We start from the raw sequence: 27,823 nt of genomic DNA on the forward strand, positions 1-27,823 counted from the left end.
ACACCTGAAACTAACATAATGTTGTGTGTCAACTATACTCAATATTTTTTAAAAAGAAAAGCATATAAAAAATTTAAAAACATATATATAACATCAGATTGTGAAAAGCGCTATGAAGAACAATAAGGCAGGGCAAGAGAATAAGAGAGGTGTAGGAGATCATTTTTTGGATAGGATGGTCAGGGTAGACCTCTTTGAGGAGCTAACATTTAAGAGCAGGGATCCAAAGAGCTGAGAGAGGAAGCCATGCAAAAGTCTGAGGGAAAAGCTCTCCAGGAACAGAAAACAACAGGCACCAAGGGCCAAGAATAAGCACGTTTCCACAGGTCTCAGTCACTTCCACCATTAAAAGGGTCACTTAAAATCATTTTTGGATTTTTAAGTATCTTAAGGCCTCAAGTTATTTTTTGCAAAGGCTTTCAAAAGCCCAAATATAAGTTAATAGCAAAGCACCAGAAAAAGTGGAAAAGGCAAATATCATCTGAAAGCTATATACTTAATAATACCAGCAGGATTTCTAGATAAACTGACACTCTATATGATTACCTAACTTTTAGAAATGAAAGGAACAGGAAACTAAAGCAATGCCACAGCTCCAACTTCCAGAAAGGATAAGAAACAAAAATGAGTTGGTATCCACTAGTTACTGCATACTGTTGAAGCTTACTGGCTGCTAGAGTGCAAGCAGAGTAATTTCAAAATGTAACCACATTCAACAGACTCCATATTTAATGAAGAGTTACATTTACACATACTAGAGAGGAGCGCCTGGATGGCTCAGTCGGTTAAGTGTCTGACTCTTGAATTCAGCTCTGATCATGATCTCCGGTCGTGGGATCAAGCCCCACAGCGGGCTCTGTACTCAGCCGGGAGCCTGCTTGAGGATTCTCTCTCTTTCTTGCTCTCTCTCTCTCTCCCTCCACCCCTCCCCCCCACTCACGCAGGCACATGCACGTGTGCTCTCTCTCTCCATCTAGAATAAATAAATCTTTAATAAATAAATACACTATACTAGCGAAATGGTAGATGTGAGTCAAAACATATAGTAATAAATGAAGTTTTTAGTGGTGTACGAGAGTGCCAAAAAATTTTTTTCACCTTTACTACATAAGCCCTTTTATGATAATATACAGCATAAGGCTGATCTTCATTCTTTCATAAACAACATGATAGAGCAATGTCTTCAAGGAAATGTCCACTTTCTCTAGATTATAATTTAAATCGTTCAAGATATCATCTCATAAATGCAAATTTTATCATGCTTTATGTGAAGATACCACCTAATCCTATCTTTCCCCCCACTTATTCCTATTTTGTGCCTTGAATCTGGTCTATATTTTTTCCCCACTTATTCCCATTTTATGCCTTGAAATAGTCTATTTCTTCCTACTCTTAGAAGGATTCTTTCCCATGCCTAAGCATTATATAATTTGAACAGTATTTATGAGTCATAAAAAAAGAAAAAATTAAACATTACATATTACACTGATAGCATAAAAATGAGGTTTACCACAGAAAAATGAGGTTCCTTACCTTTAACTCGTTCTATTACTTTTGGTCTCTGTGGTTTAGACTTCGGAGATGGAGAATTAAATCGGAGATATGGTCCTTTTTTAAGAGTGCTGCGATGGCCTTGATAAATTGGTTTTCCATAAATTTGTAACAAATAATCCTCATCTTGTACCACTGTGGTTGCTTTTAAAAATCCCTAGGTACACAAAGTTATTCAACTCACCAAAGAAATAGTCATCGAACACACCTCAATTTTCTAAAGCCTTCTTTTGCCAGCTTAAGTAATATAATAAGAATTATCAGGTCAGAAAAGTCCTCTATTTTAAATGACTCTTAAATTCTAGATATAATTTTCAAACCGTAGCTTTAATGTTTTATGGTTTTCAAAAACATGAAAGATAAATGCAAAAATCATCCACTCAAAAAACATAAAGGTTCTTATACTACTAAGCATATTTTCAGCACCAAAAAGTAAGGCTTAAACACATTTTATATACCTATTATATTCAATCACAGTAATATAACATAAATCAAGTCTTTAAATGATTTTCTACATTCCTGATCTCACCTTCAATCATAGTCTAAATGCTACAATAAGGTAGCGTTTATTGACAATTACTAAGTGCTCAGCACTGAATTAGATACTTTATTAATGTGCCCAACAATCCATGCTTGTTATTAAGAAAGTTACAGCCTAATTATGGCACCCAAAAACATACCCTCCACAGCATCTAGTACCAAACCTCACAATCACTAGGCACTAGATGTATTTGTTAAACAGAAAAATAAACAAAAAATATGTATATTCACATATATACATACAAAGATGAAATACAATTTGAGTAGCACAAACTAGAGAATCTAATTTTTGGACTAGACGATCTCTAGATATACCTACTATAACTAAAATATTATAATTCTAAGTGTAGAGATCTCAGAAGAAAGAAATTATGTATTTTGTGCACTGCTTTCCACATTATGAATTCCCAAAACTCTAAATATCAATAGTTTAAAGATAGTTTACATTTATATAGTCCTTCATATTTTAAAACATTTTCATATTCACTTCATTATTTATAGCTTAAAGGAAATGAAATAATTAATTATAATGCAACCTTCATGTCACAAAACCACAGTAGGCTCTTACTTCTTTTCTCTCTTTCTGTAGGTTTGAAGTAGGCATGCTCCTCATGGGTGGATTTCTAAAATGCTCCTCTTTTTGTTTTTGAGAATGTTTTCTTTGAATTACTGAATTATTGACTGTTTTGTCTTGCATGTTAGTTTTAATATCTTTACTCATATTCTGAGCTTTCTTGGTCCTTTGATTCTTTTGATCAAATCTCTTTTGTTCGTAATCTTTTCTTGCCAGTTCATCCTTAACATAATCAAAATTTAAATTACTTAAAACATATCCAAGTAATGCTTTCATATCTAAAGTATTAGAATTTATTTTCTGCTATTATAGAAATATACTTTAGCAGTCTTAAATGCTTTGTAAATAAATTATATTGGCTTACATATGAATAAAAACTCCCTGGAAGAATAAACCATAACTAAAAAGATTAGTGCCTTATGGAACAGGGTGAATAAGAAATAGTTGACGAGGTACAAGAGTAGGGGGGCAATTTTTCATTATAAATCCTACATTTTTTGAATGTTTGAATCATAGGACTAGAGTAAATATTCAAAAAGTTAAATTAAAAAAATAAATTTCAAAAAGTAAACAATTTTGTAATAAAACTCTGTAATAAATATTTATAAATTAAAACAGCTTGAAGATTTAAACAAACATACTTTGTAATGAATTCACAGTAATAGAGTAACACAGAGTGCCAGTTGTCTGCAGAGGCAAAACTAATCTCCAAGTCTTCTGACTATTTAATTTTTTTTTTTTTTTGGTGCATCACATTGTAGATAATAACATTTCTTCATAACATTAGAGCTATATATTCTTAAACAACAAAGTTTAAAAATACATTTTAGTGTTTATTGCTGTGGAAAGCGAACTGACACACTGTCTTGCTACCATTGTGAGGAAGCACATACACACAACTTATAGTCAGAAAAAATTGGTTTTCATCTTTGCACCCAAAGATGAAAATACCAGGCTTACTTTGTCAAGTTCTACTCCCACAAATGTATACATTTTAAGAATTTCTTTAAACTACTGACCCTCGAATAACAACTCTCCTAGATTTTTGCAATGCTAATTTCTGAAGATCCACCATGAGCTTTGGGATGTGAGAAAGTGGTACTTTTTCCATCTGGATCTATAAACTTAGTAACCTTAGAAATCCTGTGGGGTATTTTCCCCTTTAAATAACTTTGGTGTTTTTACTTTGGCAAGCCAATGCTTCTAAAGCTGCAGTCTTGAAATGTTTTTTAGGTATATTTTTTTCTTCTCTAAATGCTTTGGCTAAATTTTCTTTCAAATTACTCATATTTTAGTTATTGTCCAACAATTTGCCACATAAGACCATGATTATGAGAAGAAGCACTTGCTACGTAGAATGAAACCCATTACTAAGTAAAGAGTAACAAAATAAAATGAAAAATTCTAAGTAGACTTATACATAAGGGATATTTTAAGAGTAAGTATGACACTTAGAAATTATCTCTTGAGAATTCTCTTAATTCTGTTTTTTCCAACACCTACCTGAATTTCTGCAGAAATAGTTTTAATCCACTCATCCACTGTCTTTCTGATCCGGATCTTCTCTGACATCTCTCTACAAAAGAGAGAAAAAGAATTGTCTTGAATTAGTATTTAATGTTCTGAGAATAGGACCTAGATCAGGACTCTTATCTAGTTTTGAACCTACTGTGTAACCCAACGGCCTTCATCTGAAAAGGAAAAACCAATATTACTAGTTTTCATCAAATGCTTGAAGGATGTTTGAATAGATCCCAGAAGATATATACCAAAGAGAGAAAAAAAATTTTTTTAAATTTAAACCCGTAAAAAGTAACAGCAACATATATATATTTAAATTCTAACTTTATAGTGAGTTCACATTGTCATAGGAAATAAACTTTTCAAAACACTGAAGCACATTAAGCAAAATGAAGCATACAGAAAAACAATTAAGAAAGCGTATCCTGTGGCACCTGGGTGGCACAGTTGTTAAGCGTCTGCCTTCGGCTCAGGGCATGATCCCAGTGTTCTGGGATCGAGCCCCGCATCAGGCTCCCCTGCTGGGAGCCTGCTTCTTCCTCTCCCACTCCCCCTGCTTGTGTTCCCTCTCTCATTGGCTGTCTCTCTCTGTGTCAAATAAACAAATAAAATCTTTTAAAAAAAAAAAAAGAAAGAAAGCCTATCCAACTGGCAGTTTCATAAATAACCGTGGGATGCCAACATCCTCTCTTACCTGTTAGTAGACAGAGCATTGATAAACGAATACATGGCAGCTCCATCTTTTGCACGAATAATAGCTTCCAAGTTTTCTTCAAGGACTTTTTTATTGTTTTGTACTCCTCTCAAAATCTTCTCAGCATCTTTTAAGATGGATCTTTTATTAGTTGTTTGAAGCTTAATGGAATTCTGTGGAAGATCAGCAAGCCTTGACATAATCAGAGATTCTTTTGGCTTAAAAGAAAAAAAGGCAAGAACGTTACCATGTACAGTTCATACTAATTATTTTAATGCAAACAAGAGCTATTACTATAGTTGGGGCCATATACTATGCCAGTATGTTCTAAAGACTCAATTTGTCAAATTGAAGAGCTATAAAACAGTACTTGGCTGATGGTAACTACACTTATTATGGTCAGCATTTCATAATGTGTATTTGTTGAACCTATGTTGTACACCTGAAACTAATATAATATTGTATGTCAACTATACTTCAATTAAAAATTAAAATTAAAAAATAAAGTTGGCAATTAAGGTTTCTTCCCATTTAGAAGTACTAATGTGAATGTTAAGTGAAATAGGGCTGGGAAGTCCATAGAAGTGCTGGGCAGTCCAGTGGCCAATAAAAGTTATTATCTGGGAAAGAAAGCTAAAACAATATAAGAGCAAGTTGGCTCTAGGTAGGCATGACAGACATTTTGGACAGATAAACAGGGTCATTCATAGTTCTCTTTCCCCTTTTTCTCCTCTCCAATAGAAACTGGAGAGCTAACAGTGACCAAGGAGCCATGAGTAGAGATCACTTAGTGAGGGCTTCTGGAAAAGTTTTGTAAAGAGAACAGACTAGGTTGACATGTCTTTTTTAGTATTTTGTCTTCATCCTTCTGCTTGCTTTCTGTCCTGATAACTCCATATTTCTTCATAATTTTTACCTTTACTAATCATCATCAATTTTAATATCCTATTTCCACTTTACCTGGAGTATGCCATTTGTTTCTTTCCTCTTTTGGCCAGGGTCATGAAGAAAATCATCAGATCTCTGTACAGTAAGTTTAGCTGCTCCTAGTTCTTCACAGGAAGGAAATCTTTGAGAGGATAAAGTGTCAATGCTATGAAAGATTTAAAAATAAAGTTTCTTAAATTGTCATAAATTCAGTAAACATTTCAATACATAAATCTGATACCTTCTTAGTTATACAGTACTAAATGGTGTATTATTAAACTGTACAATGAAATTAATCAGTTAACATAGTACTAGAAGTACTAGCCTCAGCAATCAGACAACAAAAAGAAACATGCGAATTGGCAAAGAAGAAGTCAAATTCTCACTCTTTGCAGATGCTATGATACTTTATGTGGAAAATCCAAAAGACTCCACCCCAAAACTGCTAGAACTCCTACATGAATTGAGCAAAGTGGCAGGATATAAAATCAATGCACAGAAATCAGTTGCATTTCTATACACAAACAACAAGACAGAAAAAAGAGAAATTAAGGAGTCAATCCCATTTACAATTGCCCCCAAACCATAAGATACCTAGGAATAAACCAACCAAAGAGGCAAATGATCTGTACTCAGAAAACTATAGAATGCTCATGAAAGAAATTGAGGAAGACACAAAGAAATGGAAAAACGTTCCATGTTCACAGACTGGAAGAACAAATACTGTTAAAATGCCTATGCTACCTAGAGCAACCTACACATTTAATGCAATCCCTACCAAAATACCATCAACTTTTTTCACAGAAATGGAACAAAAAATCCTAAAATTTGTATGGAACCAAAAAAGACCCCGAATAGCCAAAGGAATGTTAGAAACGAAAACCAAAGCTGGTGGCATCACAGTGCTGGACTTCAAGCTCTATTACAAAGCTGTAATCATTAAGACAGTATGGTACTGGCATAAAAACAGACACATAGATAAATGGAACAGAACAGAGAACCCAGAAATGGACCCTCAACTGTATGGTCAACTAATCTTCGACAAAGCAGGAAAGAATATCTAATGGAAAAAAGACAGTCTCTTCAACAAATGGTGCTGGGAAAATTGGACAGACACATGCAGAAGAATGAAACTGAACCATTTCCTTACACCATACACCTGAAAGACCTAAATGTTAGACAGAAATCCATCAAAATCCTGGAGGAGAACACATGCAGCAATCTTTTTGACCTCGGCCACAGCAACTTTTTCCTAGACACATTGCCAAAGTCAAGGGAAGCTAGGACAAAAATGAACTATTGGGACTTCATCAAGATAAAAAGCTTTTGCACAGCAAAGGAAACAGTGAACAAAACCAAAAGACAATCAACAGAATGGGAGAAGATATTTGCAAATGACATATCAGATAAAGGGCTAGTATTCAAAATCTATAAAGAACGTATTAAACTCAACACCCAAGGAACAAATAATCCAATCAAGAAATGGGCAGAAGATGTGAACAGACATTTCGGCAAAGAAGACATCCAAATGGCCAAGAGACACATGAAAGAGTGCTCAACAACACTTGGCATCAGGGAAATACAAATCAAAACCACAATGAGATACCACCTCACACCAGTCAGAATGGCTAAAATTAACAAATCAGGAAATGAAAGCTGTTGGTGAGGATGCAGAGAGGGGGAACCCTCCTACACTGCTGGTGGGATTGCAAGTTGGTGCAGCCACTCTGGAAAGCAGTATGGAGGTTCTTCAAAAAGTTGAAAATAGAGCTACCCCATGGCCCAGCAATTGCACTACTGGGTATTTACCCCAAAGATACAAACAGAGTGATCCGAAGGGGCAACTGCACCCTAATGTTTATAGCAGCAATGTCCACAATAGCCAAACTATGGAAATAGCCCAGCTGTCCATTGACAGATTAATGGACAAAGAAGATGTGGTACATATATACAATGGAATATTATGCAGCCATCAAAAAATTGAAATCTTGCCATTTGCAACGACGTGGATGGAACTAGAGGGTATTATGCTAAGCGAAATAAGTCAATCAGAGAAAGACAACTATCATATGACCTCACTGATATGTGGAATTTGAGAAACAGGGCAGAGGATGATAGAGAGAGGAAAAATGAAGCAAGATGAAACCAGAGAGGGAGACAAACCATAAGAAACTCTTAATCTCAGGAAACAAACTGAGGGTTGCTGGAGTGGAGGGGCGGTGTGAGGGATGGGGTGACTGGGTGATGGACATTGGGGAGGGTATGTGTTGTCGTGAGCACTGTGTATTGTTTAAGACTGAAGAATCACAGATCTGTACCCCTGAAACAATACATTTACATGTTAATTTAAAAAATAAAAAATAAAAAAATTAAATAAACAATGGAAGAAAAAATTGAGTGTAGGAAAAAAAAGAAATTAATCAGGTAAGTGATTAAATACATCTAACACAGAAAATTACAAGATACAAAATTATTCTAACCAGACTAGGTTAGGCATAGTAGGAAAAGAGCAGAAAAAGGTTTTGTTTTCAAGAAGAGAACACCCAGAAGCTCTTCTAGAAGAGTGGAGTAAGAACCTCTAAAAATCCACTCCTCCATAAAAGCAAAGAGAACACTAGCAAAAATGGTCAAAATCAGCTTTTTCAGAACTCTGGAAATGAAAGGCTTCCAACAACTCAAGGGATATCAAATCAAGAAAATGACTGACTTTCAGTAAGAACAGCATGCTTTATGGCATTTTTAATTTGCCTCACTCCAAGAACCCTTTTCCCAACTCCGTGGCAACCTTGAAAATTACCACCTTCACAACCCTTGTAGCTATGAAAACCAAGAGCCTGACAACTGCTCGAAAGGGCAGAACAGGTTTGGAGCTCCTCAAAAAGTCCCATTCACAGGGTCTCTCTTCATTTGACCTGACTCAGAGCTAGCTCAGTGAGAAACCCTAACCACTGGTCAATTTTTGTAAATAGCAGCAAGTGTTTAACATCGCAGTTGCCTATAGCAGTTGAGGCAAACAAGAGGGATGCCAATAAACTAAAACTCGGGGGAATGAGATGTCCATGGTGGAGCTTTGAAAAGCCCTAACACATTAGTGGGGATCTAGAATGCCATGTGCATGTACAGGGTTCTGTGAATGCCCAAGCAAGATCTGAGAAAAGCCTAATCTCTCATGTCTGGCTGACATTGAGGCTCTGTGCAAGTTGGAAGTTAAGATTAAGACAGACGTATAGGGGCACCTGGGTGGCTCAGTCGTTAAGCGTCTGCCTTCGGCTCAGGGCGTGATCCCGGCATTCTGGGATCGAGCCCCACATCAGGCTCCTCCGCTGGAAGCCTGCTTCTTCCTCTCCCACTCCCCCTGCTTGTGTTCCCTCTCTCGCTGGCTGTCTCTACCTCTGTCAAATAAATAAAAACTCTTTAAAAAAAAAAAAAAGAGAGACTTATAAAGTGCCAGAGCACTGAAGGTGTGCCCCAATACCATACATCCATTCATGCACACGCGTGTGCTCACACACACGAGCACACACACACACACAGCCCCTTGACACTCAGAGAGAGACTTACAGGTTCAAGGTAGTTAAGCTCTTTCTAATCATTAGCAGACTTAGCTCACCAAATAGAGACCTACCACACATGACAAAGAACACACACTTTACAGAACTCGTCCAGGGAAGTCACTAAACAAACAGCAACAACACATCCTAGGGGATAGAAGAATCTGATTTCCAGAGTTGCTCAGCAGGGAGTCTGCTTCTCCCTCTTTCTCTGCCCTTCCCCCTGCTCATGTTCTCTCTCTTGCTCACCCTCTTTCTCTCTGAATAAATAAAATCTTTAAAAAAAAAAAGAATGACAAGCAAAAAAAAAAATTATATATTTGAGAGAGAGAAGCAGAGGAAGAGGAATCTCCAACAGTCCATACTGAGTGCAGAGCCTGACATGAGGCTTGATCTCACAACCCTGAGATCATGACATGAGCAGAAACCAAGAGCCAGATGCTCAACAAACTAAGCCACCCAGATGCCCCTCAAAAATTCTATATCCAGCAAAACTACCCTTTAAAAGTAGAAATAGACACATAGATCAATAAAATAGAGAGTCCAGAAATAAGCCCACACTTATATAGTCAATTAATCTATGATAAAAGAGGGCACTTGGGTGGCTCAGTTGGTTAAAGGTCTTCCTTCAGCTCAGGTTGTGATCTCAGGGTCCTGGGATCAAGCCCTACATCCAGCTCCCTGCTCAGCAGGGAGCCTGCTTCTCCTTCTGCCCCTCCCCCTGCTCATGCTTTCCCTCTCTCTCTCTCAACTAAATAAACAAATTTTTTTTAAAAAGCATAAGAATATTCAATGGGGAAAAGACAGTCTTCAACAAATAGTGCTGGGAAAATTGGACAGCTACATGCAAAAAAACTAAACTGCACCACTTCTTATACCATACACAAAAATAAACTCAAGATGGATTAAAGACCTAAATATGAGACCTAAAACCATAAAGCCCCTAAAAGAAAACATAGGCAGTAATCTGTCTGATATTGGCTTTAGCAACGTCTTTCTAGATATGTCTCCTGAAGCGAGGGAAACAACAGCAAAAAAATACTACTGGGACTATACTAAAATAAAAAGCTTTTGCACAGTGAAGGAAACCATCAACAAAATGAAAAGGCAACCTACTGAACGGGAGAAGATATTTGCAAATGATATATAAGTGGTTAATAGCCAAAATGTAAGAATTTATACAACTGTCAAAAGAAAAAGAAAAAAAGAACTTATGCAACTCAACACTTTAAAAAATGGGCAGAGGACCTAAACAGACATTTTTCCAAGGAAGACATACAGATGGCCAACAGACACATGAAAAGATGCTCAACATGACTAATCATTAGGGAAATGCAAACTAAAACCACAATGAGATTATCATGTTACACCAGTCAAAATGGCTTGTATCAAAAAGAGAGGAAATAACAAAAGTTGGTGAGGACATGGAGAAAAAGGGACTCTTATACACCGTTGCTAGCAAAGTAAACTGGTGCAGTCACTGTGGAAAACAGTATGAAAGTTCTTCAAAAACTTAAAAGTAGAAATACCATACAATCCAAATTTACTCAAAGGGGAAAAAACCTCTAATTTGAAGATATGTGCACCCCTATGTTTACTGCAGCATTATTTACAATAGCCAAGATGTGGAAGCAACCTAAGAGTCCATCAATAGATGAATGGATAAAGAAGATGTGAGATACATACACACACACACACACACAATGGAATACTGCTGAGCCATAAAAGAGAATGAAATCTTGCCATTTGCAACAACATGGATGGACCTACAGGGTACTCTGCTAAGTGAAATGAGTCAGACAGAGAAAAACAAATACCATACGATTTCACTTATATGTGGAATCTAAAAAACAAAACAAATCAGCAAATCAACAAAGCAGAAACAGACCCATCAATACAGGGAACAAACTGGTGATTGCCAGAGGGGAGGGAAGCAGGGGGATGGGCAAAAAGGGGTGAATGGGAGAGAAAGGTACAGGTTTCCAATTACGGAATGAATAAATCATGGGGATGAAAGGTATAGCTCAAGGATGGAGTCAATAGTATTGTAGCAGCATAGTATGGTGACAGACTATAGTTACACTTGTGCTTAGGAGAATATAACACATAGAACTGCTGAATCACTACGCTGTACACCTAAAACTCATATAACACTGTGTTTCCACATTACTTAAAAATTTAAAAAAAAAGTAAAGGATGAATTAAAACAGTCCTCGGTAAACAAAATAGAGAATTCATCACTAGCAGAAATACCCTGAAGGAAATACCAAAGGGAATCCCTGGGTGGGGGGGGTTGATGGAGGAAGGTGGCTGGGGGATGGGCTAAATCGGTGATGGGGATTAAGGAGGCCACTTGTTATGATGAGCACTGGGTGTTATATGTAAGGGATGAATTCTGAATTCTACTCCTGAAACCAATATTACACTGTATGTTAACAGCTAGAATTTAAATAAAAATTTGGGGGGGGAGGGAGGAGTCCTTCAAGGTTAAATAAAAGGATACTAGAAGTTAACTTGAATACATATGAAAAAATAAAGAGTACTGGTAAAGGTTAACTATATATAGGTCAATATAAAAACAGTCTAAAATGTATTTTTGTTTATAACTCTTTTCTTCTCCTATCTGATTTAAAAGACAACTGCATATAGCGATAATTACCAAGCTGTATAGATGGGCTTATAATATATAACAATAGAATATGTATTATAATAACAGAAAGAAAGGGGAAGGGAAGAAGCTATATCGGAACAAAGTTTGTGAATCTTATTGAAATTAAATTGGTATCAATCCAAACTAGATTATTTTAAATTAAGATATTAATTATAATCCCTAGGGAATCACTCAGAAAACAACTCAAAAAGTATAGTAAAAGAAACAAGAAGATTAATGTCTATTTAATATAAAAGAAAACAAAATGGAGAAATAGTGGAATAAAAAAATACCTAAGACATATAGAAAACATATAGCAACAAGGCAGACATAAATCTTTTATCAGTAATTAAAGTCAAATGGCCTGAAACTGTAGTCTTCACATGAAAATACTAAAAATGTGGCTTACTTTTAGTTTTTATTGTCAAACTTTCCATGCCATTCAAGACAGATAAAAGTATTATGACCTAGATGTACTTGATTTTTTAAAAACTATGAATGTAAAATTTCAGGCATACACAAAAGTAGAAAGAATCGTATGATGAGCTCCATATACTCCTATTTACATTAATCATTAACTTGTGGCTATCCTCATTCCATCCCTACTCTCAACACAGTTTCCTCTATCCTGCATTGGATTATTTTTGAAGCAAATCTCAAATATCATTTCAGCAGAAATAAATAATCCGGGAGCGCCTGGATGGCTCAGTTGGTTAAGCGTCCAACTCTTAATTTTGGCTCAGGTCAGGATCTCAGGGGCATGAGATGGAGCCCCTCTGTGGGATCCATGCGGGGGTGGAGCCTGCTTAAGATTTTCTCTCTCCCTCTGTCCATCCCCTCCCCCCACCTCACACACACCTTCTCTCTCTCTAAAAAAATAAATAAAAATAAAAATAATCTGCATTCATGAGAAATAATCTGCATTTTGAAAAATTAAGATACAGTCATTCTATAATTACAGTAAAGGGGTAGATATATTAGCAGCAGAAAATAGTAAATCTAGGATAACTTTTTTTTTTAAAGATTTTATTTATTTATTTGAGAGTGACAGAGAGCAAGAGAGAGAGAGAGTGTGTGTGCACACAAGTGGCGGTGAGGGGCAGAGGGAGAGGGAGAAGCAAACTCCCTCTGAGCAGGCAGCTGGATGCGGGGCTTGATCCCAGGACTCTGAGATCATGACCTGAGCAGAAGATGCCTAACCGACTAAGCCACGCAGGCGCCCTCTAAGATAACTTTTAAAAGCAATGCTATACATTTATCAAAATTCCTAAAGATATTTTAGAAATGTAAAACAAAGCTCTTTCTTTTTTTTTTTTTTTTTTTTAAGATTTATTTGAGAGAGAGAGAGAGAGGGAGTGAGAGAGACAGCATGAGTTCGGGGGGAGGCAGGGAGAAAAAGGCTCCTGGCTGAGCAGGGAGCCAGAAACAGAACTCCATCCCAGGACCCCGGGATCATGACCTGAGCAGAAGGCAGACGCTTAACTGACTGAGGCACTCAGGCGGCCCTAAACAAAGCTCTTTTCAATATAGCTTTTATTCCAATCTCTTGTTTTTTACCTGTCTCTCTCCTCAGGATTCCATCCTACTTTTGACCAACTTAGTAAGGTTTTATCTGAAGATTCACTTTTTCTTGTCAAAGATTCATGGTTATTCAAAATCTGTTCCAATAGTCTTACATTTCCTGCAATAAAAGAAATATAGTACCATTTTTCAAGCACTAATTCATTTCTTTTTTATATAATAGCTCACATATATTAGTCGATTAGCTTCCTGGGATAATTATCTATCTACTCAATTCAATCTGTAATGTAAGTTTTAAATACACTCACCAAATAAAACCAGATATTTATAACTCATGAAAACTATACTAGTAAAATTTTAGGCCTGAATTTATTTCCATCACGTAAAAAAGGAATTTGATGAGACATGTCATCATCACAAAGCCCAGTAAATTGCATGATTTTTATCAATAGTTAAAGGGAAGTTTGTTTCTTTACAGCAACTGTTAGTTAAATCTCCCCTTTAACGTCGTCTTTAACGAGGTTACATAATAACCTTTATCTTTAGGTGAGGTTGGTTTGTTTATTAAAGATTTTAGTATCCTTAAAACTCTTTAAATGCATACAAAATAAGACTCAAATGCATTTAAGTGATTCCAAGAATAAAAGCTTATATTAGGGGCGCCTGGGTAGTGCAGTCGTTAAGCATCTGCCTTCGGCTCAGGGCGTGATCCTGGTGATCTGGGATCGAGTCCCACATCAGGCTCCTCCGCTGGGAGCCTGTTTCTTCCTCTCCCACTCCCCCTGCTGTGTTCCCTCTCTCGCTGGCTGTCTCTCTGTCACATAAATAAATAAAAAAAATCTTTAAAAAAAAGAAAGCTTATATTTAACACTTTCACTTACTTTTACTAGAAGGGCTTTAAGGGTCTGTAACAAATTATTACTTCAGGTCACTTATAAAAATTCTTGTTCCCTATTAAACAGCTAATACTGTAACACTTTTTTCCAACTGAACACAATAATAAATGTTAAATTTCTCTGAGTTTTACTACTGAAATTCATACCTAAAAACAATATAAGGAAACATGCTCTAAAATGATCAGTCTTGGGGCGCCTGGGTGGCACAGCGGTTAAGCGTCTGCCTTAGGCTCAGGGCGTGATCCTGGCGTTATGGGATCGAGCCCCACATCAGGCTCCTCCGCTAGGAGCCTGCTTCTTCCTCTCCCACTCCCCCTGCTTGTGTTCCCTCTCTCGCTGGCTGTCTCTATCTCTGTCGAATAAATAAATAAAATCTTTAAAAAAAAATAAATAAAATGATCAGTCTTACCTTTAGCAAAGCATTATTTTTTATTAATAACAAAACTTGTTCATTAAAGGCTTAAGTAATAACCTATAGAAAATAATCAGAATAATTATATCTATACCTCCACCTCTTTCTGCAAAGAACCTAAACAAGCTTGATTTGCCCAGTAAGTATCATTTAAAGAAAAATACTAAAAACAGAGATCCTACGTTAGTTACTACTAGGCACAGAAGAGAATAATAAATCAGGAGTATGGAAATCTGTTCCTAATTTGAGGTAGTCCTAATAAAAGTAGTAGATGCTAGTTATGATTGCTCTATTACCTGTATGACCTGACATCTCCATATTTTCTTTTTCTTCTTTAGGATTTTCCCTCTTTGATATTTTATCATCCTTTGAAACAGGTATAGGAGCAAACCTGCGAGGTGCTGGTGTCTCCAACGGAGATTTCTGTTTATCAAAACCCGTATCTTCAACCTCTCTAGAAGGTGCTTTAACAGAAAACAAAAAAAAAAATAAATTCAATTTATTTAAAAAAAAAAAAACTAATTTGTAGAGTGTTACTCTTCCCTATATTTTAGAAATAAAACTAAAATTATATAGGATATACAAATTAACAAGTACATAGAAATAACTCTACCCTCACCAGAAATCAAAATATAGGCTATAAAAATTTTACACTTACAGCTAATAAACAAGAAAGAAAATCAACATGACAATATTCAGTGCTATTTAAGCTGTGGTGAAAATGGTATAGCCAGACACTACTCATGGCAATGAAAACCAATAAAACCATTTGGCACTAAGTATAGGAAGTCTTAAAATCTTTATATATTTTGATCTAGTAATCTTACTCTTGGGAATTTATCCTAAGGAAATAACCTAGAAGAAAGAAAACATTAACTATATGATGATTTTATCACAGTATTATTTATAAAGAAAAAACCCTAAAATCTGCCTAAATGCCCAACACTAGGATAAATGCCTAACAAGTAAATTGTGACTATCCTTTCATCATTAAAAATTAATATTATGGGGGCACCTGGGTGGCTCAGTCAGTTAAGCGTCTGCCTTCAGCTCAGGTCATGATCCCAGAGTCCTGGGATCAAGCACTGCATCTGCTTGGAGGGGAGTCTGCTTGTCTGCCTCTCCCCTCTCCCCTCACTTATGCTTTCTTGCTCACTCTCTCTCAAATAAATAAATAAAATCTTTTAAAAATTGATATTATGAAGATAATTATGTAGAACATGGGAAATACTTTTGATATGCTAGTAAATAAGCAGTACAAAATTATATTTATGCTAAATTGCAGTACATAAAAATAATATATGCCCAAGAAAAAGTATTCAAAAATAAAAAGTTTAACTGGTGGAAGTTTAAATTTACTCATTTTTCCCTTTTATTTCTTTTACTGTCACTAAGACATACAAGGAAACCAATTCAGTATACAACCAATAAAACATACATTTTTTTCCCTTAAAATTCAAATCTAAAAAACAAAATTATGAGCAAATAAGTCTTCGGAACTGAGTATGAAATAAGTGTCCACTTCTATTGAAAGCATATGGCTGGGTCATACTGAACCCTGAGTTGTGGCTGCAGCTCTGACAAACTCATCCTCAAGTCAGGTAACCCAGAGCAGACAAGTCATAACTTTCCTGTGCTTCATCTTCCTCCCTTTTCAACTTAAAAATTGATTCATGCCACTTTCACAGCAGTTTTGTAAGTACCACTCATTTGTGGAAAGACATAAAGCAACTTACAAGTATAAGGACGCTTCAATATGTCTATAATACAACAATGGTCTAACAAATCAAACGTTGGAGATATTGTACCACATGGATCTGGATATCATTAAAGGGATAGCCCTTGATTTTCATTAATTCATTCAATAATTTGGAAACACATTTATTCATTTGGGTTTTTTGCTTTTTTTTTTTTTTAAGTAGGCTCCACACCCAGCGTGGAGCCCAGTGTGGGGCTTGAACTTACAACCCTGAGATCAAGACCTGAGCTGAGGTCAAGAGTTGGACACTCAACTGACTGAGTCACCAGGTGCTCCATTTATTCATTCATTTTAAATTCCGGAGGTTTAATACAAATACATTACGCATTCCTTTGTTACTATAAACAAAGATTTTAAGAATTCTATTAAAATAGGTAAACTTACATTACTAACTAAAAATAATTAAGAAGTTTATTACTGTACTCAGGCCATTTCTCTCCTCACAGAATCAAGAAGAGTGGAAAATACACAGTTTGTCAGAGAATTGGAAAATTGATTACAAGCATTGATACTAAGATGAGTAAAATTTTTCTAAACTTGTAAGTGCTTCTGACAATTTATGAAGGTTATTTATTAAAACCATAAAGTGGGACATGATCCCTAACTAGACTTCACAAGTCTTGAAACGACCTAAAAATTACTTAACCCAAAAGAAGAACTAATTTTATAAAAACAAAGACTTAGTCTTCTACTACCTAGTAAATAACTTTTGGCTGACATACTGTAAAGACAATTCATAGCTAACATTTTTCATTCACAGAGAACTACATATTTTTACCTTGTTTGGAAGCAAATGTGTTCTGTGAAGATAGATTACTGCTACCAAGATTAGAGAAGTCTGGTTTTACAGAATACTTTTCCATCGCTCTAGAAGGGGGTGGAGGAACAGGCTGAAAACCACTGGTCTTGAGCGCAGCACTAATGAAATGAGTCTGGAAGACATACAATTATTTTATTAATTTCAAATAACATTTAAAAGAGTTAGATGACAAACTACATTGAAATTTATTAGAAGACTTGAAAACAACGTATTAGATTTAATACATACATACATTACATGTAATTATCCACTGTACCAGTGATGCCACTGGGTTAAGCCTGGCTTAGTGGTGTGCCCTTGATCATTTTATTTAGCCATTCTAAACCTTGGTTTTTTCCTTTCTACTTCAGAGATGGCTTGGGGACTAGTGAGGCATGCTAGGAGATGACCAAAAAGAAGGGGTCCTACTCCTAGACCTCTACTTCAACCAGAGAACTTCAAACCAAAACTTCTCCTCTTTTACATCCTGGATGATTTTGTTTGAAGGAAAGCATTAAAAAACATTGCTAAGAGGCACTCAACTTTGTAGCAGCAATAATATATATGCATTTAGATACAAATGAGAGCTAAAATGACAACAATTTTCAGCACCATTTATTAAAGTATCTGGAATGTATATGTATCTTACCTAATAAAACTGATTTCAAAAGAGAATCTTATACGAGGTTAAAGGAAAACCTAAAAATATTCACAGTTTTACAGAAGTTTTAAAAATGTGTAGAGATCTCTCTACATAAAACAGATGGGACAGACTCAAACAAATTTCATTTCATTAATCATTTATTGAACTTTTTTTTTTGTTTTGTTTTGTTTTTGTTTTTTTTTTGTTTTTTTTTTTTTAAAGATTTTATTTATTTATGTGACAGAGAGACAGCCAGCGAGAGAGGGAACACAGCAGTGGAGAGGGAGAGGAAGAAGCAGGCTCCCAGCCCAGGAGCCTGATGTGGGACTCGATCCCGGAACGCCAGGATCACGCCCTGAGCCGAAGGCAGACGCTTAACGACTGTGCTACCCAGGCGCCCCCATTTATTGAACTTCTAATATACCTAATATGTCACTAAAATTTCAACTTTCCCTGTAATCATAAGCTTTATAAGATGTCTACATTAGAAAAGATTCCGTTCTTCCAAACTCAGAAAGACAATGAATAATGGGTTTATTTATGAAAAAAAATGGATAAATGGCAGGCAGGCATATAGGACAAATAGGATCCTCTCCTGAAGAAATCAATGTGCTTTTCAAATGTGTCATCTCCTTTTACCCTGAAGAAAAAATAAATAAAATGTTTTCTAGATAAAGAAATCAAGGCTTAGGGGCGCCTGGGTGGCACAGCGGTTAAGCGTCTGCCTTCGGCTCAGGGCGTGATACCGGCGTTGTGGGAGCGAGCCCCACATCAGGATCTTCCGCTGTGGGCCTGCTTCTTCCTCTCCCACTCCCCCTGCTTGTGTTCCCTCTCTCGCTGGCTGTCTCTATCTCTGTCGAATAAATAAATAAAATCTTTAAAAAAAAAAAAAAAATCAAGGCTCAGAAAAGCGTAGTTATTTGTAGACTGGGGACCGGCACTCTGACAGACCCACTTCTAGCTTCTCACGAGATACCATTCTGCACGCTGTATTTCAGTTGTGCATGGAGTACCTACTAAAACCTTACTTTGTGTGGCCATAACCATTCCAATAAAAATACTAACTTCAACCACATGGAAAGCTCAAGCCAAGCTCTATTAAGAGAGTTTTGAGAATTACAGAATATTAGTGTTCGCTCTGTGATAACATACTGAGCTATAATAAGCTCATTTTTATGTATTCTTCTGAACGTTATATTTTAATTTTTTAAAGTTTTAAAGTTGCACATTAATTAGAAAAAAAATAAAAGCAAATTAAAATCTATGCATTTATAATGCTGGTCACTCACTCATTCCAAAAAAAGAAAAAAAAAAAGTATATGGAGTACCTGAGTGCTGGCTACTCTCCCAGGACTTGGAAATTCCAAAATAAGTAAGAAACTGTACTACCAGTTCCTTCTAAAGGTAACTTTTCTTTTTATAATAGCCCAGTGCCTCATATTCAAAAGGCAATTAAAAGTGTTTATGCTTCTAATTAACTAAATGCAGAAGCACTATGTATGCCAAATGGTTCTCATCTCATCAGAATCATTAGAGCTTTCTATTCCCAGGCCGCATCTCAGACCTGCTGTCTGAATCTCTGAGAGGTACAAGCGTGTGTATTTTTATAAGGCTCTTCATGTGATTGTGATGCACGTTCTCAGGCTAACAACCACTGATATAAACAAGTCACTACAATGCAATATTAGCCCTTTCAAAATGGTATGAACAGAAATACCACAAAGAAGGAAAAGCTAACTCCATGGAAATGGCTTATAGAACTAATGGTATGTGAACTAGAATGTGCAGGGAGCGGTCTCCACATGCAGAGGAAGAATAATGAACTCAAAAATCATTATTTAAGGACAAAAACTGTTACAATGTAATGAGCTACTGCAATTGTCAACGAATATTAGCTTAGGGATTCAAGTGATAAAAGACCATGGGATGTGTCCTGGCTTTATTATAGATACCTGAATATCTATTTGTTGCTGTTGTAATTTTTCAAGATGCCTAATGTGCTGCTCCATAAACACATTCATTTGCTTTTCATGATCATGACAGTGTAGTTTCTCATGTTTATTCTGAATGCTTGTTTGCTGCTCTGTAACACGTTGTAACTGTTTATCAGCCTCCTGTAACTTATTGAGTAATTCTGTAACAGAATTAACTTTTGCTTCCAAATCACTCTGCACCTAAAACAATAAAATACCAAAAGACATAAAAAATATGCTTAATTACTACAAAGGTTGTTTAAAATGAATGATGATAAAAATGATCAAATTAGATTTTTATCCTCTAAATCTCTGATGATTTTATACTTTTTAGAATCACAGAAATAAAAAGCAGAAGATAGTTATCCTTAGATTTGCTTCTCTCATTAATAACACATTTGCAACAAAGAATTGTTATAATGCAGAAACATAAGACTTCATTGGTAATTAAAAAGAAGTAAATAACAAAACAAATTAGCTTTTGATACTCCATTAATCTCAGACTGAATTAGATCAGCAGCCTGGAGTCCCAGTCTTAGGTTGGCCACTTATTAGCTCTGGGACCTGTGCCTACTTTGAACCTGTTTCTCAGTTTTCCAACTGCAAACTGAGGGGTGGCACAGACGATCTCTGAGTTCCTTTCTAGTTCTAAAATAAAGACGACCCGTTGTCCCAGGTTGCCCAGGACTCAGGGTTCCCTGGATGCAATATTTTCAGGGCTGAAACCAGGCAGTCCTAGGTTCTCTAGCATTATCACAGCAAGAAGGGGGTACATCTCAACTCCTGAGAGGTAATATACAAGCACGAACAGGAAAACTCTTTCAAATTGAGAGCAACTAGAATGACCCTAGTCTACAGTTGGATACAACCATTTATAGACTCAGTTCCTAATAAGTATTTTTACATTTTACAAAGAAACTGCAAATCTCTGGGGAGAAAATTGTACTTTTATCAGCGGGGCTGCCGTAGCGATGGCAGCTGCAGTTGCTGCAGCCACAGTTGTAGCTGAATCAACTCCACTGGGTGAAATTCTCGTCTCCTCCGTAGCAGCGTCCTTTTCTGGGCCTGCATCTTCTAAAAGCTGTACCTTTACTTCCTTAAAAACAGGCATGTTTTGAGCTCTGTAAATAAAAAAGGAACACAAATACATTCAGTAAGCCACACTGAGCCATTTCAAGAAGCACCTGCAGTGATAATCTGCTGATGGTGGGTTTTCTTGATTTTTTAAAATATTAAATCACTTGGTTTTCCATATCAGGATCTAATCAGTCATTTGGTTAATGAAATCTATGAAAGGTCACTAGCCACTACAGAAATAAGAAGATAATTCCTGGAAGGCTGTGACATTTCAGAAAGTAAGACTCGCACATATGAAAAAGACGTGGGCACAATTACAAAGACATATAATCAAGAAGTACAAATGTAAAACTTGCAGAAAATGTTCTAAGAACGCAAGTACCAAGTTTCACTTCCAAAGGAAGACAACCTAAGAGAAATTGTTAAAACTGCTAAAACATTATGTGTTTTTAAATTCTAGCTCATTTAGATTTAATAAATGTCACAGAGTTTGTTAAAACAGGGCATAAAACACAGGTTGAAGCAGCCTGGATTAAAAATGAGAGCAAATGCATACATACTTACAATGAGGAGTTTAAGTAAATACTAAGAAAAAAGGGGAAAATAGATTCAGTTTTGTTATATATTTGCCCTAAAACAAAACAGAACAACAACAACAAAAAAAAACCACCACTAACAAAAACAATGAAAGGAAGCAGATAAAACTGCAGAGTCCCTAGGTAAGTCTAAGTAAGATCTGATGGAATACCCTCCATGTCTAGCTGCTGGATTTCTAAGACCCAGAGCAGCTCTTAAACTTACTCCTCTTTGATATTTCCTCATTTCTACTAAGAGCATCATTTTTCTCTGTCTCAAAATTTTGAAGTTATCTTGAATGACTTTTCCATTCTCCACTTCTCACACCTAACTGAGTCACCAGGTTTTGTCAATTATTTCATCACAATTGCAGGAATGGTGTCACAGAACTACAGAGGCAAGGGGAACCCAAGAGGCCACCTATCCTAACTTCCTAATTTGATGGATGAAGACACTGAGGTCCACAGAGATAACAGGATTTTTACTTGACCAAAGTCACAGACCCAGTAAGGCACAGTTGGCTTATGATTCCTAGAGATCGTCCCACAACACCTAGCTCTCTCAGAATAGTACTTTTCCCTTCATGCTTCTGCCTCGAAAGGAAAGGAAAGGAAAGGAAAGGAAAGGAAAGGAAAGGAAAGGAAAGGAAAGGAAAGGAAGAAGGAAGGAAGGAAGGAAAGAAAGAAAAAGAAAGAAAAGAAGGAAAAGAAAGAAAGAAAATTTCACCATCTCTCTCTTTTTTTTTAAGATTTTATTTATTTATTTGATAGAGACACAGTGAAAGAGGGAACACAAGCAGGGGTAGTGGGAGAGGAAGAAGCAAGCTCGACACAGCGAGAGAGGGAACACAAGCAGGGGTAGTGGGAGAGGAAGAAGCAACCTCCCAGCAGAGGAGCCTGATGCGGGACTCGATCCCAGGGATCCAGGATCACACCCTGAGCCGAAGGCAGACGCTTAACGACTGAGCCACCCAGGCACCCCAAACTTCACCATCACTTGCCAACTATTTCATTCTTGCAGATTTTACTCGTTCAGAAACTTTCCAAACACATTTCTCCACCATTCAAAAATCTAAAATTGTTCCTTCGAGACAACTGAGTAAGCTAAGTTCTTGTTTGACCGTGCACACACACCGTCCTCTGTCCTTGCCCTAGCTTCCTATGTACACCGATTACTTCACAGACAGGTTCTCAGGAGTCACACTCCTACTCACTGGCTACACCACACCCTTCCAACAGCTGACTCCAGGCTTTTTCTCATTGTTCTCTCAACCTTCTTCCACTCAACTTACTATATATCCTTCTTCTTTAAGATCCAACACAAGCCTTTTTCAATAAATCTATCTTTAAACACTTCCAATTGATCTCTCCCTTCAATGACTCCTTTTGCTTTTACTGCCTATAATACACAACTGAGGTTTAGAAGCAGCCCCCTCCCATGGTTTAAATGTCTGTACAGAACAGCTTCATAATATACTAAATGCAATGTTGCTTCCTATCACAGTTCTAATCACTCATTCTTCCATATATGTCCATATTCTCTCCCCAACTAAGCTCTAAGCAACCTGGGTTGGTGGGTAAGGGGCAGGGAAGGGGGATTTCTTTTATGCCAAACAGCAACTAAGGAAGAATTAAGCACAGCAGGCACTCATTATATATCTAACTGATTAAGTGGCATATTAAGAAAATATAATTCAGATATTCCTATCTTGCAGTATTCCTCTCCAAAGTCTGAATGTGAGTTACCCTCTAAGATCGATCATTCTACATTAATACACTAAGTTGACCAACAAGAGAAATAACATTGTAAGACTAGACATCAACTTAATAGGCTTTAAAATTTTTTTTTCCAATTATCAAATTAAATGCTCAATGTAACAAATATTATATATATAAATGCTCAATATAACAAATATACACTTAGAAGTGTAAAGAACTGGGAAAATATGCAACTCTCTCATTCAGAAAAATTATTTCTTCTATTTTTTTTTTTTTAGAATTGTTTCTTATTCTTAAATCCTCTGAAACTGGCAATTAGACCAACACTATGCAGAAACTGCCCTCACCAAGGCCAGTAATAATTTTTGCTTAATTCAATGGATATTTTTCAGTCCTTATCTTTCTTTACCTCTGAGCAGCCTATCAAACTTAGAACTTCATTCCCCTTGGCTTTGTTAACACGAAACCTCTCCATCTCCGGATAAACTGAGTAGCATTTAGAAGCTTGCTTGCTTTTCTGCATAGTTCTTAAAGGTTTGGTTTTCTTAATGTCCTACTCTATGCCATCTTTCTTTTCACTCTCACTGAGTCACTTCAACTGTTCCCAGAGGTCAGACTACCATTTATATACTACTTCTAAACATCTAGATTCCTAGCTTAGACTTTTTGTGAATTTGACCTTTACATTCAATTTCCTACTGGACATTTTTTACCTTGATATCTCATAGATACCTCAAACCCCTGTATATGTCCAAAATGAAATTTATTCCAAGAATTCTTTCCCAAGGATTTCCTTTCTCAGCGAATACTACAACTGACCATGCATTTATACAAGCCAAAAATCTGGGATTCATCTTTAGCTCCTTCTTCTCTCAGACCAAATCACCAGTTCTGTCAATTCTATCTCTATCTTCCAAAACCGTCTACTCCTCTCCAAACCAGCATGTTTCCCACCCTCATTCCACCACCCTCCAATGTACTGAGGACCAACTGAATTCCTCTCAAAGAGATCACCCCCAAACTTGTAGCCAGTTGGTTTCCTGGACTACAGGCCAGTCCTCTTCCAATTCGTCTTTTGAGATTGCTATCTGAATGAGCCCTTTAAGAAATATATATCATACTTTAACATTTTAAGATGATTTGCCCTTTCTCTCCTTTAAAGAAGTTTGTAACCTAGCCCCTTGCTTCCTCTCCATCCACATGTAAGGATATCCTACCCTCTTTTAGACACTCTGGCCAGATTCTTCATTACTCAGACTCTGGTCTATTACTTTTTATTACTATAGCTTTAGAGCATATTATATCAAATAGGACAAATTCTCCATCATTCTAGTTTTTCCCCAAAAATTAGCTATTCTGTGTGTATTCTCTAAGTATGTATTCTTAACATTATATATATATATCCCCCCCCCCCAACTGTATGTCCTTCCAGGTGAATTTTAGAATCACTTTGCCAAATTCCATCTACCATTCTCTAAAACCAATAAATTCAAGTGACACTGACTACAGCAAAATCTCTTGAGACATAGACTGTCTTTTAACCCAACATGAGAGTCATTTTCACGTTTCTGATTCAATTATTCTCTACACTGCAATCACCTTCTCAAGACCCTTCCTAGTTTGTTTTTAATTCTGTTCATTCATGCTGAAATGGGGAAAGAGGGGTAGTTTCACAGTTACCTCTCACTGTCCATTTGTTTATGAACAACTTCTCCCTCCCTGATCTGAGAGTTCTGAGAGGTCTTGAAGGCAAGTTGGTAAGCAGGTCACCTGCATGGAAGTGGTACTCATTTTCGGTCCAAATGAGTCAGATGTAATCTGCAATTTTTGGTTCAACTGCAGAATTTGAGAGACTGCGCCACTCCTCATGTCATTACTTTTGCTTTCTTTTATATATTTATAAAACCCAGCATACAATTTACCATCCAAATTCCTCTCCTAACTGCCATATCACATATTGGGAATTGTAGGCTGAACAAAGGTAAAAAAGAAAAATATGATGAGGCCAAACAACCAGCTCTTAAACTCTAGCTGGCTCAGATCACACCCTTGTGATTTAGAGACAGTATTTATTTTTGTTAGTCCAATGCTTCCCAGAGTGTAATATGTTTGTCACAGACAATTGTACGTGGAAAAATAATTTTTGTATTTTAATAGCTGTATATTATTTTAATTGTTTTATTTACAAAATGATTTTCCATTTACTGAAGTAATATAAAATTTCCTTTTTGAATATAATGAGAGTTCAAGATTAAGTAAAAATTTTACTTATTTTCTAAGGGGCCTTCCAGACTGCTCAAGTTTGGGAGCAGAATACATTTAGTCTAAGAATGATCTCATCCCATCTCTGCTAATGATAAAAATAATAAAAATTGCCTCCAGAGTAGTGGAGACACATGCTTATCATAGTGCTGTTGTTAGGGTTTTGTATTTCATTGGTACTTAAGATAAACTTGGGAGGGACAATTTAGATAGAGCAGTAGCCATGGTCTCCCTTCATTACACCCAGATGCTAATCTTGTCCCTTTCTTAAATCTCGACCAGGAAAAGTCAAAATGTCCTTAGATAGTAAATAATAAGTATTATGTATTTGGAACTACTTGACCATTGTTACAGGTAGCATAGTGAAGTGATTAAGAGAGGAAACTCTAAAGGCAAACTGCCTAGGTCTGAATCCCAGCCCAGTGAATACTTGCTAAATGACCTTGGGAAAATCAATCTCTGTGTGCCTCAATTTCCTCATCTATAAAATGGGGATTCTATAAAATTGGGATGTGATGGAATCTACTTCATTGGATTTTATGAGTATTAAATGAGTTAATACATATGAAATCCTGAGAACAGTACCTCTTCTATAATAATTGTTCACAGCTATTGAGTATTTTATACATATCCAGCACTATGAAAAATGCTTTACACATATTTCACACATTGAAAAGAAGGTTTTTCCTATGTCCAAAGTGTAAGTGAAGCTAATTTTAGAGAACCATATAAAAACATAAGCAATGGCCCCCTATTTTCTGTAAATGAAACTTACTTTTGCTTTAAAACTGCTCTTAGAGCATCCTTCTGTCCCATGGTGTACCGAGAAATAAAGATGTCATTTGCTGCAAAATTAAGACACAAAATATGTATCAGATTCCTAAAAATTTTGTTAAATTTTAATAAGCTATCCCAAAACAGCTTTTTAAACTAAGAGAATGTTTAGGAATTCAGCAATAAGATTTCTCAATTTAAAAAAAAATGCAAGGAACTGGGGCACTAGGGTGGCTCAGTGAGTTAAGCATCCAACTCTTGATTTCAGCTCAGGTCATGATCTCAGGGTTGTGAGATCGAGTCTTGTGACACGCTCTGCACTGGGCATAGAGCCTGCTTTAAGTTCTCTCTCTCCCTCTCCCTCTGCCCTTCCCCCTCCTCCCTCTCTTTAAAAAAAAAGTGCAAGGAACAAATTAAATGATCAAATAATTGTCATAACCCTAGACCCTAGGGGGAAAAATGTATCAAAAACACCTGGGGCTAAATTGGAGACATTCTGCTCAAACTCAAAAGAGAAAATTGCTTAGATAAAAATAAAACTACATTAAAAAGTCACTAAGTAAATTTCCTCAAAGCATATTTTTAATCTATTATCTTACCAAAGACCACTCAAAACTTGAATTCAGAGTTTATGAATTTTTTTATAAATATTTAACACCAAACTTATGGAACAGGTTAGTAATAATAAAATTACATTTATGATTGCAAATCTTTTTCTGGATTTTAAAGATTCCATTAATAGCTTAATTTGGAAGGAAAAACTAATTAAAATAAAATAATCAAAATAATAAGAAAAAAACTATGTCTGTTTAATAAATGTCTTTTAAAAAAATCAGTGAATGTCTTAAAATGTAAAAATCTAAAATCCTATCCTTACAAAGAAAACCGTGACACATAAAACATAAATGAACCACGAAGACATGTTAAGTGAAATAAGTCAATCATAAAACTAGACTTGGGGGGAAATGGAGAGTTAGTATTTAATGAGTATAGAGTTCCGACTGGGGAAGATAAAAAAGGTCTGGAAATGGATGGTGGTGATACCTGCATAATGTGAATATACTAATACCACAGAACTATGCACTTAAAGTGGTAAATTTCCTTATGTATATTTTACCACAGTAAAAAAAAACAAAAAAAAACAAAACTATTCTTTTACCTTTTTTTCTGTTGCTATCTTCCAGTTTATCCAAAGGCAATCCTTGCACTGCAACATCTTTAGAAAAATCCTTTGGGATATGAAAGGAAAAATGAAAGGCTAAAAAACCTTTATGATTTATTACTTACCAAGTACCATTTACTACCTATGTGACTGTTGTGTTCCACGAGGGCAGTACTGTGTGCTTTTACATCCTTAATTCCCAGAACCACTACAATGCTTAGGTATCTTGAAGGTACTCAAAGA

At 36.2% G+C, this 27,823-nt stretch overlaps 1 protein-coding gene across 5 annotated transcripts in view; it reads right to left on the bottom strand.

The window, feature by feature from the left end:
* Positions 1-27,823, bottom strand: part of KIAA0586 (KIAA0586 ortholog) — a 116,475-nt gene that overhangs the window by 85,207 nt on the left and 3,445 nt on the right. For 4 of the 5 annotated variants that reach the window (XM_045810361.2, XM_045810358.2, XM_045810359.2 and 1 more), the window contains exons 4-15: positions 27,578-27,647; positions 26,420-26,489; positions 20,958-21,132; positions 19,991-20,212; positions 17,375-17,528; positions 15,134-15,301; positions 13,566-13,689; positions 5,841-5,973; positions 4,881-5,098; positions 4,169-4,241; positions 2,660-2,887; positions 1,534-1,708 (exon numbers count right to left, since the gene is read on the bottom strand). In XM_045810361.2, coding sequence (XP_045666317.2) covers positions 1,534-1,708; positions 2,660-2,887; positions 4,169-4,241; positions 4,881-5,098; positions 5,841-5,973; positions 13,566-13,689; positions 15,134-15,301; positions 17,375-17,528; positions 19,991-20,212; positions 20,958-21,132; positions 26,420-26,489; positions 27,578-27,647 — 1,810 coding nt within the window. The remainder of the gene's footprint in view (positions 1-1,533; positions 1,709-2,659; positions 2,888-4,168; positions 4,242-4,880; positions 5,099-5,840; positions 5,974-13,565; positions 13,690-15,133; positions 15,302-17,374; positions 17,529-19,990; positions 20,213-20,957; positions 21,133-26,419; positions 26,490-27,577; positions 27,648-27,823) is intronic. The other variant, XM_045810360.2, reaches the window with a different exon arrangement.

Source organism: Ursus americanus, chromosome 26, assembly GCF_024610735.1.
Source record: "Ursus americanus isolate L20-20 chromosome 26, mUrsAme1.1.p, whole genome shotgun sequence".
NCBI lineage: Eukaryota > Metazoa > Chordata > Mammalia > Carnivora > Ursidae > Ursus > Ursus americanus.